Here is a 15,032-nt window from a genome sequence, read left to right as displayed (position 1 = left end):
TTGGCCCTCATTCCACTGGGCAGGCCAGTTCCCACAGGAGACAGCATAAATAAAGAGAACCAAGCATCATTCCAAACTGTTACTCCAACTTATTCCAAATTCCCATTTTAAGACAACTTGGCTTTGCACCCAGATTCTACCTCCTGGAGATCTGAGGCTTCTTCCTGGAGTCCTCTGGACATGATTTCTCATCTGTAAAACGGGCACGCTGTCCAGCTTGTGGAGCTGGTGGAGGATAGTACCTGCTCTCACAGCAGGTCCCGGCAAAGGAGAGTTTGCCCCAGGGGATCGATCCTCTTAGGACAGGGCCTTCCTCATGGGCAGGCCTGGGTACATGCCTGGTTCTCCCGTGGATGGTGAATGCTCTCTCGGGTTACCTTGAAACCTGCTTTGGGAAAGCAGCATTTGGCATACTACACCAACTTAGAATTGGCCATAGGAAGGCTTTCCAGGGTCAAGACAAAACTAGAGTAGGGATGGGCAAACTTTTTGACTCGAGGGCCACAATGGGTTCTTAAACTGGACCGGAGGGCCGGGACAAAAGCATAGATGGAGTGTTTGTGTGAACTAATATAAATTCAAAGCAAACATCATTACATAAAAGGGTACGGTCTTTTTTTTTTTTTTTAGTTTTATTCATTTCAAACGGGCCGGATCCGGCCCGCGGGCCGTAGTTTGCCCACGGCTGTCCTAGAGCCTTGCATGTATTTCCTCTTACGACAGTATCCTGTTTAGGTGGAGGCACATAAGATCCCATTAGGAACTGAGGCATGGAAAGGTTATGTCACTTGCCCAGGTCAAATAGCTGGCAAATGGAGGAGCAGGTAACTATTAAAATTAGTAACCACTAAAATTGCCAACTACTCGCTCAGATATGTCTCTAATGCCCACAGTAGCGTGGGACCACATCATCACCTAGCTCAGTGATTCTCTGCTAGAGCAGTTTCTGTCTCCCCCAGAAGACATTTGGCAATAATGGTGACATATTTGGTTGCCACAACTGTGGGGTGGGTGCTACTGGTATCTAGCGGGCAGAGGTCAAGGATGCTATTATACAACCTACAGTGCAAGGGACAGGCCTCTCCCCAAACAATCATCTAACACAGAGTGTCAGTAGTGCTGAGGTTTAGAAGCCCTGAGGTAGGCATGACCTTCTTAACTCTGCAGAACCTTAACTGTTCAGCACCCAGCTGATAATTCGGAAGAAGCCACAGGATGTCCAATTCCAAAAGAGAAAGCTTCAAGTTGGGGCAGAAAAACCACACGTGCTTTGTCACCGGAAAGCAATGACCTTGAGCCAACTGCCCTGGGTACATTTGCCTGGTGATGCAGATAAGCTGGTTACAAGCCTCAGGTGGGACACTGTGGCTGGGTAGAAAGGAAGAGCGACGGAGCATGACATCTGGCAGAAGTCGAAGATAGTCATCAGCCAGCTGCTCGTTTGGAGAAAGGCGGAAATAGAAGAAAGAGGCACGTGCTCTTAAGCAGCAATCTTGGCTGAGCCACGCCTGGGAGAAGCAGTCATGGGGATGGAGGCAGCTCCCTGGATGGTGGGGCGAGGGGCACTGGCTAAGACAGCAGCCAGGGGATGCAGAGGGACCTGCTAGGGTCCTGGGAACAGGTAGGCCACCCACAGCGTCAGCAGCATCTCATGTTATTGAACTGCTGCTATGAATGCTTTTTTTAAAAGGGGACCTGAGGCTGCCAGTTGAAGAAGGATGTGAATGGAAAAGTTGGAGAGGACTATGTCTTGTGATATTTTTCTACATAAACTGCAAAATAACCAAGTGAGGCTACAGGGCTTGGCTCCTATGAATAGGAACAGGAGACAAGAAGCTGACCTGAGTACTTTCGCTTTATTCAGTCTAATAAACATTTTATTTATATAAAAGACGAACGATGCACAGTATGAAAATAAGTGCTTGAGACATTTGATATAAAAAGAGTATATAGCATTCACATTCCTATTTTAATACATTGAGTATGGCTGAAGTGTTCCATAAAAGAATAAAACTTTCCCTTTATGTAGAGTAGTAAAAAAAAAAGTCAGTATTTTTAGGAACTACAGATTATTCCTTGGTCTTCTTCTTGAATAAGAAAAAAAACACATAAATCAAGCCACAGTATCATCTGATTCTACATTCCAGTTTATGCTGATGATGACCCAGAAGTGATAAAGCTCTTTGGAATCGTTAATGGACCAGTATTCTAGAAATTCGCCACTAGAGGTCAATGAGCAACAGCTATTGGGCGGTGTCAACAAGCCTTAAAGTGCTCAGAATTTCTGGGCACTTTCCATGTATTGTAGCCAACCTGTGCTCAAGTTTTCAGGTTGCCTAGAAGTTCCACCTACTCCAAACTTCAGTATGTCTGCTAAAACCCCAATGAGATGAGATCGTCCAAAATCCACAGAGCTGCTTTGCTCACTGCGAAGTCTCTAACATTCCTATATTTGGCAGAAAATAAGTAGCTTAAAAAAAAAAAAAAGATTATTTGCAGCATTGACACTTGTTTGTGGAAGAACAAGTTTCCTATGGAGTATTAAAGCTCATTCTTTGTTCTCGTCCACGTGGATTTCCTAACTTCAAACAGGACTCCTGTGTCCCACCCTCGAATCCTCACTAGGAGAATCTGCAATGTTGGGAAGGCTGGTGTGATAAGAAGATCATGAAGAAAGCTTCTTAGAGAAAAGGACTCCCCTCCATAATACAGAGGGGAAGGAAACTCTTAATATAGAGACAAGAGCGACCTGGGCTAGCCGGACCTCTCAGAGGAGGTCCGCGTTAGTCCAAAAAGGCCAACTTCAAATCTTAACACCAGATGGGGAGAGGGAGGGGATCGGTCATAGTACACAGCCAGGGAACGATGCTTGCATGCACATCCCTTACAGGGGGCCTTGGTTCAGGGCGGGGCGGGGGTGGGCAGAAAGCGCAACTGTTTACATCAAGAAGTGAAGCAGCTTTATTAGTGCGTCCACACCTTCATTTTATGAATGATGTGGGTCCGAGAGAACTGAAAACCATCTGCTATCTATTCTCACTTGAGGATCCAGATTGTGTGTGTATGTGTAAAATCTCCAAATATTTAAAAACTGGCTCAATTTTGTGAAACGCAGCGCTGGCCAAGCAAAACACGTGTTCAGAGTGCCCGAGGAAGCAGTCCCGACTGGGGCAGGATCGCAGCTCAAATCCTTCGCACCAGACCAAGATACACTTGAGCACTCAGGAGCCCAGGAGACACAAGCTACTGGGGTTGCTTAGAAAGCTGGAGACTCACACCAAGCGTGCTGAAAAATTAAACACAAGGAACTCTGGGGAGATTTGATCCTTTTTAGGAAAGGGAGAGGGCTGGGAGTGAACAAGAATAATATAGGTATAGGAGGGTATATTCATATTAGTAGAAGGCATAGCAATTTCATGGACAAGGAAATTTGTCCTGAGTGAAGGCAAAAATGGGGCTCGAGAATATATAAACTATTCGAGATGGGACCACATTTCTGCGCTAGTTGAGGAAGGTGGTTCCCAAGCCAGGTGTGGGGCCTGAAACTCAAGTGAACAGTCCAGGAGAAACAATGGCACAAGGAGCCTCAGGATCTGGTCCCCAAACAGTGGGGCTCTTAAGTAGCTCCATGGACAGATGAGGGCCCGCACACAGGGAATGATTTTGCAGAAGCGAGTGCATCGTGGCCATAGCAGACTGTGGGTCATGGAGCCTCTCTCCTAATGCCAGCCCCACCTTCCCCCGCCATGTAGTCAGAGAACCACCCATCCCACGTGTGATTGTCAAGTGCTAATGTTGTCATGGATCCCTTCTTCTGTGCTCAGCTCTGGAGCTCTCCAATCAAACCATTTTCCTGGGAATACTAGATCTTTTTCTTTATCTCTTTCCAGAGTATGGCTGTATATATAGATATAGACATATATAGATATATATATAAAACATAGCTATTCCATATTTATATACAGGCATTAATAAAGTGCAAATGTTATTAGCTATTGTAAAAGTCAATCTCATTTCCTGAGGAACTGCTAACACAGCTTATCCTATGACAACGTCAAAGGCATAGAATGCTTCATGTCACCCACCCCGGCCAGCCGTTTCTGCTCAGTCCCATCGCTTCCAGGGAGGGGAGTGAGCCCTGGTTTTCCAGGAAGCATCCGTCGGCTTAGGGGCAGCTTCCGCTGCCTCTGTTCTTTGGACTTGGCCCAGCCTGCCCTGGAAGAGCTATTTGGTGGTGCCCAACGAGCCATCTTCGGGAATCTTCTCCTCAGAGCAGCTCCTCCCCGAGAGTCTGTCCAGGTGCTCCAGCTCGCTGAAGCGCTCGGCCACACACTGGGCCGTGAGCCGGGCTTCTGGGTCATGGTCCCAGCACTCAGTCAGAGTCTCACACACCATCTGGATGCCCTGCAGAGGAAGAGAAGTCCACCGGCAACATGAGCAGGGGCGTCGCTGGGCTCCACAGAGGGCCAGATGGTCTTTGTCCCTGCAGTGCAGGCCATGTGGGAAAGAGCCCGTGCATTGAACCCGTTTCGACAGAGCGCTCGCAGTGCGAGGCCAGCCAGTGGCATGCAGACCGAGGGGGCTGTGCATAGCTCTGGACACCCATTGGACCTGTCCGCTCTGCTGCCTTTTGATCACAATAAGTCGTGAAATGGAGAGACAGCACAAGGACCCTCAGTAGGCTTCTGGGGTCCTGAGAATTCCCAGGAAGTGCCCCCCGGACCATATCACGGGACCGAGTACCAGTCAGAGCTGCCCCACTCCTCCCCAGCGTTAGGCTGGGCCCTGCGAAACAGTTGTTTTTGATTCCAGGCCTTTTCAGAGGGTTCAACCTGACCCCATAATGGCCCCATTCAAAAGGCACGCCCAGAAAGTGCTGCCCAGTACCCTGGGGAGGGTCTTTTTCCAGGGCCTGAATGTTTACTTTGCATTGCAAATATTTTTGCTATTATTTCAAGTCCTGTGGGAAATAAAGCAGGCCTGGGGTTAAACAGATAGCCTGTAGGCAGAAGCAGTGTGCTCTGAACAATTAGGCTCACCACTGTTATCTGTGGGGACTACTCGCCAGGTGGGCCTGGTGGAACAGATGAATCCGAGCACTGCCCTGAGAACCAGCACGCTCCCCCTACTTGTAACTTTGCTAACACACCTCAGAGCCCCTCCCTGCCCTGCCGGGGATCACGTTCATGATGTTGGATTAATTGTATAATTCACCTAATTGACGGTATTGATTGATGGCCGTGTTAAGAGTGGAGTGTTATTGTTGGTACACAAGTAACATTTATTTTATTCTGACACTGTAATTACAGGCAGTAAATTAAATTAAATATTAAGCATTAACTTGAAATCAATAGGGCAACAAATCTCATTAAGGGGAAAAATGTATTATGCAAATTCCAGAATTTTATAATCATGAATCATGGCTTCATTACAAGAACTATACAGTTTAGGAGGCATGTTGGAAAGGAACAACACGAGTGCCTTCTGATTTCAGAGTTAACACCTAACAGTCACCTATCATCAGAGTCTGAGGCCTTGCCCGAGACCCGGAGCTCAGCTTTATTAGCTTCTGCCCTGGGAAGTAGCTCTAGGCCAGGACCCACCCGGGCCAGGCCTCCTGCTCCATCTGGCTTCCCTCAGGCCTGACTTCTTGTTTCTGTTTCTTAACCGAATTCATTCGCCTGCCCGTGGGAAAACCTGGGATAGCGCCAGCTTGCACTGGATGAGGATTCATCCAAGGCAAGAGGAGGTTTTCCACATAGAAAGGACGGCTCTGTCCGTGACATGGGGCACACTGCTCCCTCTCATGCTTCAGTCACGGCTCTCTCCTGGGTGTGTGCTCACAGCCGATCACTTAGCTCTTTTTCTCTGACCACTGCCCTCACCTGAATGCCCCCCGACAGAGAGTTTGGATAAGTTAAGAATGACTAGCCTGCTATAGATGGCCTTACCTCCACTTCTTGAAAAGAAAAAATAAGCCATTAGGATGTTCCCAACAAACAGACTTTCTGTTTGTTCATTTGCCTGTCCCTCCTCTTTGCTTTCTTTCATTCTCAGCTCTGTGCACAGCCTGCATGCGGCCCTGGGCGCAAGGCAGTCACCTCTCAGCCCAGCTGGCTGACACACTCTGCTGAGTTCTCCCTGCTCAGTATTTCCTTCTATAGCTGAAAGTTTCCAGAAGAAAACATGTGGAACTCAGAAGGGAACAAAACATAAACTCCCTAGGTAAAGGTCTAGAGGTGAGTGGCAGAGGCCGCAAACAAAATATTTTACTGGAACTGAGGGGCCTTGGACAATGGGACAGATGCCCTTCAAATGATGATCGTGAGCCCTCTCTGAATGCTGTATCTACCTGCCAGTTGGGACTTACAATAACAGAGTCACCCCACTTGATTGAAATTTTCTTTCTAAACAAAACCTAATGAGATCACAGCACACAATGGAACCTGCCCTCCGATGGAAGCCCAGTAGCCCAGAATTCTCTCCTACCTGAGGGGCCACTCAGGTTCTCCCCACATGACAGCCATCCCTTACCTGGTGGTTGAGCCAGGAGCTAGGAATTTCCGGTCGTCCCCGATCTCTCAACACATTGTCCTTCATGCTTTCGACACAGGGATGCTCCCGCACCTTGGAACCAAATGGAGGCTCATACTCTTTCACTTCTGTTAAGAAAGCAGGCAAACACAGGACCATTGAGAAGAGTGTCTGCAGCCAGGGAACAGGAACACGTTGGGAAAGCTGGACTGTTGAGGCACTGAGTGTCAAGATATATCTGCGACTATGAGTGCAATTTTTAATCTTGGGTTAAAACAAGAAAGAAGGCGTGGTTGTAGAAGGAGCTTGAGGAATATTCCACAAACGACTGAGTGCTTGCTCTGTACTAGGTATTGGGCTAACAGCTGGGGACAGAGTGGAGCGTAAGACCAGCAAGGTCATCAAGCTTACATTTGAACACAGGCATTCTCAATGGGGTGATGTTGCCCCCAATGGAGCAAAACTGGTTCTTTCTTGGGAGGTGGAAACAGTCTTACATACTAGAGTGGTTTGTAACCTGACAATGGTCCACAGTACAAAAACAGATTTCATAGGTGGTGTTGAGTTCCTGGCAATATTCAGCCTAGAAAGGGATGAAATTCTGATACATGTGACAGTACGGATGAACCTTGAAAACATTATGCTCGATAAAAGAAGCCAGACAAAAAAGATAAATATTGTATGACTCTACTTACGTGAGGTACTTCGAATAGACTAATTCTTAAAGAGAGAATGCAGAACAGTGGTTGCCAGGGTGAAGAGATGGAGGGTTAGTATTTAGCAGATTACAGAGATGCAGTTGGGGAAGATAAAAATAAGTCTGGAAATGGATAATGGTAATGGTTGCACAACATTGTGAATGTACTTAATGCTAGTGAATTAATTATTCACTTAAAAATGGTTAAAATGGTATATTATGTATACTCTCATGGGAATTAGTGATTTAGAAAAAAAGTGTCTACAAAGTCTCCTCAGGATAGCAATGATGAGAAAACGTTTGCAAAATGCTGTTCAGTAAGATGATAGAGGGGAGACGTTAATAATAACATCAACAAACAAAAGCTTAAAAAGTAATTTTCCTTCAGTGAGACATGCTGTAAAAATAATAGAACATGATGTAACCCCTCACTAGGGCTTCAGGTTTCAACTAAGATCAATTTCTTTATAGAAACTTTCTTGAATATACCCCAAGCCATTCTTGATCAGATGTGCTGGGCAGAGCCCTACTTTATCATGTGTTATATTTTAATATAATCACCTGCTTCTTTTTCTTACCCAACTGGACTGTGAGCATTGAGGGCAGATTCAGAGTTTCTTTCTCTTTCTTGTATTTCCAGCACCCATGAGAGGGCCTCCCATACAAAAGGTTCCCAACAAATGCTTTGGTGTGTGAATGAATGAATGAATGAAGGAGTGAGTAAATGCGTGACCTGTTGATCCTGTCCAGTTTACAGCAATGTCTAAACTCCGGTTGAATCTTACTTAAAACAGCACACGAATTCCAGTGAGTGGGCTAATAGTACATGTCAGGGAGGCACGGGAAAATGTATAAGATAGAAACAACTCCAGAACTAAAACATGTCAGAGCTAAAAGGGGGCAGTAGGCTGGATTCAACATTCTTCTCCCAAGGAAGTAGGACTTTTGACCTATCGCTTCAAAATAACCCTGTTTAATGAGTAAAACTTTCTCTCATTGGCCCTCCCAGGCTAAGACGTGAAGAAGCTTTCAGGGCAAAATGACATTTTGTGAGAATAGATGGCTTTCTCTTGTTTGTTTATTTGGTATCTTTCCCAGAACCCTGCTTGCATACTTATCTTCTTCAGCCTCACCCAATCAGGAGAGCTGGCAAGATGTTGTCTTTCTACATAGTTGGAAATAGAGAAATGTGGAAGGCAGGCCTCCCTTCACACAAAGACCAGCACAAACCACCCTGCTGTGCGTACACTTTGCCTGGAAGGGTCCACAGCACTTAACCCGCACTGCCCTTGGGGTGAGACCTGAGTTTTGCTTTGCCTGCTTTCATTTATTTCTTCCATTCTCTGCCCTTCTACCAAACTGTAAAGTCCCAAGGAAGAGGCTGAGTCTTGTGTCTTGTAACTCCCCAACCAGTGCGAAATGGCTGGGGCCGGATTACATATCTTTTATCCCTGCTTAAATGCTTCTTTAAGTATTTTTATTTTAGAAAATGCAGATAATTCAAACTACAAAGTCACTAAATGGATAGATATAGACAAAAGCAAATCTCTCTCAACTCCCTACCCCTTAGGCTAAAGGGTGGGATTAAAAATGATTTAAATTTTCCCCTTGTTGTTTGTCCCTTAGCCATATATTTCTTTATTTAAAAACAAAAACAAAAACAAAAAGCAAATGTTTTGCTCTGGTTCATGGGGAGTGAGACTTCCGGGAAAGACTATAGAAATGAATTACAAGGAAAATGAATTCCACTTGGGTGTCATGGCAACATCAGATCGCCATTAAAGCTACTAACCACCTGCTCTCATTTCCATCCTCCTCCACATCGCAAGTCCGAAACAACCAGTTTGAGAAGCACAGATCACAGGTCCACGGCATTGCTCTACATGTTTTGCAAGGAATACGCGTTGCATCTCGACAGAGGAAAGGAATACAAGTTATTAAAGATACTCTAAGGCAGGGGTTCTCAACCTTCTGGCCCTTTAAATACAGTTCCTCATGTTGTGACCCAACCATAAAATTATTTCCGTTGCTACTTCATCACTGTAATATTGCTACGGTTATGAATCGTAATGTAAACATCTGATATGCAGGATGGTCTTAGGCGACCCCTGTGAAAGGGTCATTCGACTGCCAGAGGGGTCGCGACCCACAGGTAGAGAACCGCTGCTCTAAGGGTTTCAAATGAGTCAGCCAGAGAATGCTAGAGAAGAGTCTTCAGAGATGTGACCAGCACCTCTTTGGACAGCTGAGAAAATGAAGGCCAAAGGGCACACTGGATTCCGGGAAGAGCGCTGGGAACTGCCCACGGCATTACGGTCACTGATGGAACGGCTTTGCCTTTTTAGGAAGCTTTCTCCTCTCTACCAAGCCTTTCAGAGACCTCTTTTTCCTCCACCCAGCACAAGCACAGCTGGGAACATGCCTGTCACCAACGTGACAAATGTGTCCCTTGCTGCCGGGGCGAGACCCTTCCTACCAGAGGACCCGACAAGGGGACCCTTCTGGGACCCGTTGGCTGTTATGGTTTGTCATTCCTCAACAAGCTCTTCAGAAGAACCACTGATGACCAAACGCACCCCTCTCCTCACTGCTCTTATGTATGGACACTGCACCGTTCTGGGGTTAGGGAAGCCAGAGGACCGGGGGTGGGGGAGATGGGGAAAAGGAGACGGTTGCATTTTAAGCCACAGGTACGAAGTCAGGGCACGGCTGGCAACAGAGTGAAGGCAGTATTGTCTAGAGTTCCTCTGTGTGCCTTTGATTAAGCAATGCTCAGGCCTCCCTTCTGTGATGAACTGCAGAGGAAGCGAGTTAAGGGGTGAGTGGGGTTAGTTCAGTGAGTGCTGTACCTGGCTAACCTAGAATGAGAAACACCCTTTACAAAAAATCTGGAAATGCCTCTAAGAAAAAAAGCAAAGACTGAGTTTAGCCTTTAAAACAAATAGTGCTAACAATATGCGTCACAGGGTGGGGAATTGTCAGTTTTGTTTGCCCTGGCTCCATCATGAACTAGATAGGACATGTGTGCACTTTATGCCTCGGTTCCCATATCCACAAAATGAGAGAAGACAGTGCCCTCCATCATTACTCTGCACGGTGACCCGTCCTATCCACGGGGGATATGCTTTAAGACTCGAGCAAATGCCTGAAATCGTGCACAGGGCCACCCTCCAACGTGTGTGTGTGTGTGTGTGTGTGTGTGTGTGATTCATCTTTATTAAGTCAAGCACATTCACCTTTTTCACTTATAGGAAGCAATTCCCAGCTTCTCTTTGGCACATCCAAATTGCCAGCAACACTACTCTTGTGCTTGGGGGCCATTTCTACGTGAAACGAGGTGGACATGAATATAAGCAATAAGATGCCAAGGCAGTGGATCCGATGATCCCGCGGCTCTGATGGGCCCGACAGTGGGGAGAACGTAAACAGCGTGGATATGCTAGACAAAGGGATGACTCCCATCCCTAGCAGGCCTGTGTGCACGATTTCACCACATTGCTCGGTACACTGTGCAATTTAAAACTTATGAGTTGTTTCTGGAATTGTCCATTTAATCGCTTTGAATGGCTGCAGTAGCTGAAACTGCGGATAAGGAGAACCACTGTTAACTGCTATGGGACCGACCACTGGCCACACACACCCCTCTACACTTACCCTTTCCATGCACGTGGGGAGAGCTGGCAGTTCACCCTCCCACCTTGCCCCAGGAGCAGCCCTTGACCAAAGACAGATGGGAGCTGTAAGATAAACACCCAGCTTCCTCCTGAATCAGGTGGTGTGAGGCTGAGGTGAACGTTTGACCTGGCACCCCGGTCCCCAGCAAGGTTAAGCTCCAGTTGTCCACAGTGGGGTCCCGCTTGACAACACACCACTCATTGGCTTCCTTCCCTTTCATGACTCACTTCCCCGGTCCCTTGTTGGCATTTCCTGAGATCTCTTCCCAAAGAACTGCATGCACTCAAATTCTTGTTCCAGGCTCTGGGACACCCAACACAAGGCAGATGCCCATACAGTACAGCTATTGGCTCAAACCAAGTCCCCTCTCACCCACGGGCTGTTTCCCACCCAGGCACAGGGGGCTCAACACCTCAGGATCTCCTAGAGCAGCGGTTCTCAACCTGTGGGTCGCGACCCCTTTGAGGGTCCAATGACCCTTTCACAGGGGTCGTCTAAGACCATCGGAAAACACATAATTAGATATTGTTTTTGTGATTAATCACTATGCTTTCATTATGTTCAATTTGTAACAATGAAAATACATCCTGTATATCAGATATTTACATTACGATTCATAACAGTAGCAAAATTACAGTTATGAAGTAGTAACGAAAATAATTTTATGGTTGGGGGTCACCATAACATGAGGAACTGTATTAAAGGGTCGCGGAATTAGGAGGATTGAAAACCACTGTCCTAGAGGGCCTCACACACCTTTCCTGAGAAACTTCATTTCACTGCTTGAGAACTTGCTCTTCTTTCTGACTTCTTTCCCTTCCCTGCCTTTCCCTGCAGCCTTGTCCCTGACAGAAGCCCCCCCTTCACCCCCCAACTCCCAGACCCTTGCAGCTTCCTTTACTTTCTCTGCTGTTTGCTGTCCATGCAAGTGTTGCTGGCATGTGTGGGAGGCCCTGAAGAGAAACCACACTTGCCTCCCTCTTCCCAGTTGGGCAGCACTCCAGGGCCGGTCTCTGCACAGCAGAGCCATTCCTCTGAAAGGCAGCATCTGGCCCCCAGCTGCTGCGCGGACTGCAGCTCCAGCTTCACAGTGCTGAGAAGTTGCTGACAGTTTTCCCCGAAACAGGGCCCCCGAGTTTTTCTCTCTGCCTTCCAAGTAAGACTCCCCTGAAATGCAGCAAAACCAAGTGCTTCCATCCCAGTCTTTTTGGTCTTTGGTCCTCCTCTCCTACCCCTCATTTTTTTTCCTTTTCTTTCTTTTTGATGCATTTGCACTTTTTGTCTGTCTCACAAAACTGCGGCAAGCTGACAGTATGCGCAGGAGCCATTCTGGGGGCTGTGTTTTTCCTCTTTGTTAAATACCCGCTCAGCCAGCTGCTATGTGTCAGCTTCTATTCAAAGGCCTAAATGGCTAGAGACTTGGAGGTCGGTGGGCTTGTGGGCCTGTTTTGGCTGGGGATGCCATGAACATAGTGCCTGCTGTGCTCGCCAACGGGGGCCCTAAGAGGCACCCCGCCATCATCTGCCTCCGCCCACACACCCCACAAACACTTGCATGAAGACTAAACAAACTAAAAGCTATGGACAGAGATTTCTTTGTAAAAGAGCCGGTCACTGGGCTTGTCGTTGCTGAATGGAGATTTCAGCACTTTTCTCCTTCATGAAAAGTAACACACCAGTCTCCTCCTACCTTTCTAGCTCTCTCTTCAAACAACTACAAAACCCTGCTTTCTTGGTTTTTTCCTCTTTTATTCTTTCAGATTGAAGTATCTGAAATAACAGCATCGGTCATTGTCTATTTCCTATCTCCTCTTTATTTTTCTTTATATAATCACCCCTGATGTTATAGTATACTAGAGGTGCAGTGCACGAATTCGTGCAAGGGTGGGGTCCAGCCAGGGGGAGGGACCGAGGGTGGTTGGTGGGCCGGCCCCACCCACTGGTCAAACTCCCAGTTGAACTCCAGGTCGAACGGACAATTTGCATATTAGCTTTTTATTATATAGGATATCTACTTGTTCATTACTTGTCTTTCTAAAATATTAGCTCTTCATTAGCCTTTCTGTCCCTTGAGGGCAGAGAGGCTGGTTTTACTCACTGCTATTATCCTTAGCATGTTGGTTAATGCCTGACACATATTAGGTGCTCAATGAATATTTGTTGAGTGAATAAATGAACAAATGAATGTATCTTCAGAGAAATGTGAGAATAAGGGAGTTATCTCAGACTTGACACCGAGCCTGCAACATGCTACAGAATTTACTAGCCTTGGGATTCTGTAAACAGAAATTCACCCGGGGGAGACAGGAAGGTCAATCACTAGAACCTTTCAGAAGTGAGGCCATCATTGAACATTCCTCAATGTGTAACTGTCTTGTTAGACTTCCAGAAAGGCTCTGCATCAAAAGCCAGGATGCACAAAGTAGTGCTGACTCCCCCATCCCGAAGAAAATAATGGTAATTGTCCCTGCCATTTATTAAACATGTACTGGATCAGTCAGGCCAGCGTGTACTAGGAAGGTTAGGGCCTGTGGGCTAGAGTCAGATGACAGGGCTTTGATTTCTGGCTGTACAGCTTTTCTCCTGAAGCCTCTGTTTTCTTATCTGTAAAATGGAGCTTGTCATAGTACATACTTCAGCCCAGCCAGTGTGGCTCAGTGGTTGAGCATCATGGTTTAATTCCCGGTCAGGGCATATGCCCAGGTTGCAGGCTTGATCCCCAGTAGGGGGCGTGCAGGAGGCAGCCAATCAGTGATTCTCATCATTGATGTTTCTCTCTCTCTCTGCCTTCCTCTCTCTGATTCAATAACAACATACTTTAAAAAAAAAAATAGTACATACTTCAAAGAGTCCTTGCTGGATGAAATGAGCTAATCCATGAAGCTAGGATTCATGTCATGGTAGCTGGTATTCCTTGGTGTTTTATTACATGACCAAACCCACCTCCACCAGAAAGCCTCTCGCCTTTGGCCACTCTCTTCAGTTATGGCAACCCATCTCTTGAGCTTCTAGGTGGAAATTTGTGCTAATGGGGTGCACCAATTGGCTTCAGAATGGTGCTATTATTGCCTGTTTGCATTTTCTCACCTGATAAGAGTGAGGATTCCCCGGTATAGTGCTCTCTGAGCTGCTCTGCACAGAGGACAGGCTGACTGGAAAAGATGCAACTCAAGAGGACACTCCTGGGTCTTACCTTTCCTTCCAGAGCTGACCTGTCCCTCACTGCCTCACCCCACGGCCACACGCCCTTTAGCCAGCGTGGGCATTCAGTTCCCTGTGCCCCCCGCCTTACCTTCCTGCAGCACTAACCACAGCTAAACCGCACTTGCCTGGTTACAAGTGCATTTCAGGGTCCCAGTCCCAGTAACAGCATGAGACCAAGGCTAGAGGTGAGACCTAAAACACGTCCATAAAGATGACTGCAGAACGAAGAGTGTCCAGCGGAGAGGAGCCCCGCGAGGCAAGCCAGGGCCGGGCTGCACCCACGTGAAGAATGTGGGCTCAACCCTGAGAACAGAATGGACTTGCTCCAAGGCAGGAAGACTGGGAGCTCACTTTCTCCTGCAAGACTGCCCCCAGCCGCTTCACAGCCTACTTCATTCTCTCGCTCAGAACCAACTAGATGGGAATATTAGTTGCCCTATTTGATTAAAAAAAAATCGCTTTATAACTCCTCAAACTAAGGTGAGCATAGTCCGCATTTCCTTTTTGAAATGAGGCTGGCAATGAAAATAAGTAGTAATTGCACGTGTTGTATTTCAAGTCACAGAAAAGAAGTTTTAAGCTTAAGGAAAGCCATTTATACCCTGCCCTCTCCCTTAGACCTTATCAATTGAAGCCGGACATCAAGTGGAGGGAATTATTATCGATTTTCTTTGTAAGGGAAGAATTGTGTCTGCATGGGCAAGTTTTTTTAAGAAGGAGAACAAAATAAAAGTCGGATTCATCAGTAAATGACACGCTTCTTGAGAGCAAGCCCCGTCTTTACATGTGTGTTTCTACAGCAGCTGGGAGGGAACACATTGCTCTTCAGGCTTTATGTACCTTCCAAGAGTACATTCTTGAAATGTAAAAACCAAATCTGAAATTAAGACGAGGCTAAAAAAAATAAATAAATAAAAATCTG

General features: G+C 46.6%; 1 protein-coding gene across 1 annotated transcript in view; it reads right to left on the bottom strand.

The window, feature by feature from the left end:
* Positions 1–1,837: 1,837 nt before the first annotated feature.
* TGFBR2 (transforming growth factor beta receptor II) overlaps positions 1,838–15,032 on the bottom strand; it is a 44,671-nt gene continuing 31,476 nt past the window's right edge. The window contains exons 5-6 of the mRNA XM_015561255.1: positions 6,535–6,662; positions 1,838–4,404 (exon numbers count right to left, since the gene is read on the bottom strand). Coding sequence (XP_015416741.1) covers positions 4,225–4,404; positions 6,535–6,662 — 308 coding nt within the window. The 3' untranslated portion in view covers positions 1,838–4,224. The remainder of the gene's footprint in view (positions 4,405–6,534; positions 6,663–15,032) is intronic.

Source organism: Myotis davidii, unplaced genomic scaffold (genome assembly GCF_000327345.1).
Source record: "Myotis davidii unplaced genomic scaffold, ASM32734v1 scaffold395, whole genome shotgun sequence".
NCBI lineage: Eukaryota > Metazoa > Chordata > Mammalia > Chiroptera > Vespertilionidae > Myotis > Myotis davidii.
This window is presented reverse-complemented; position numbering and strand designations above follow the sequence as displayed.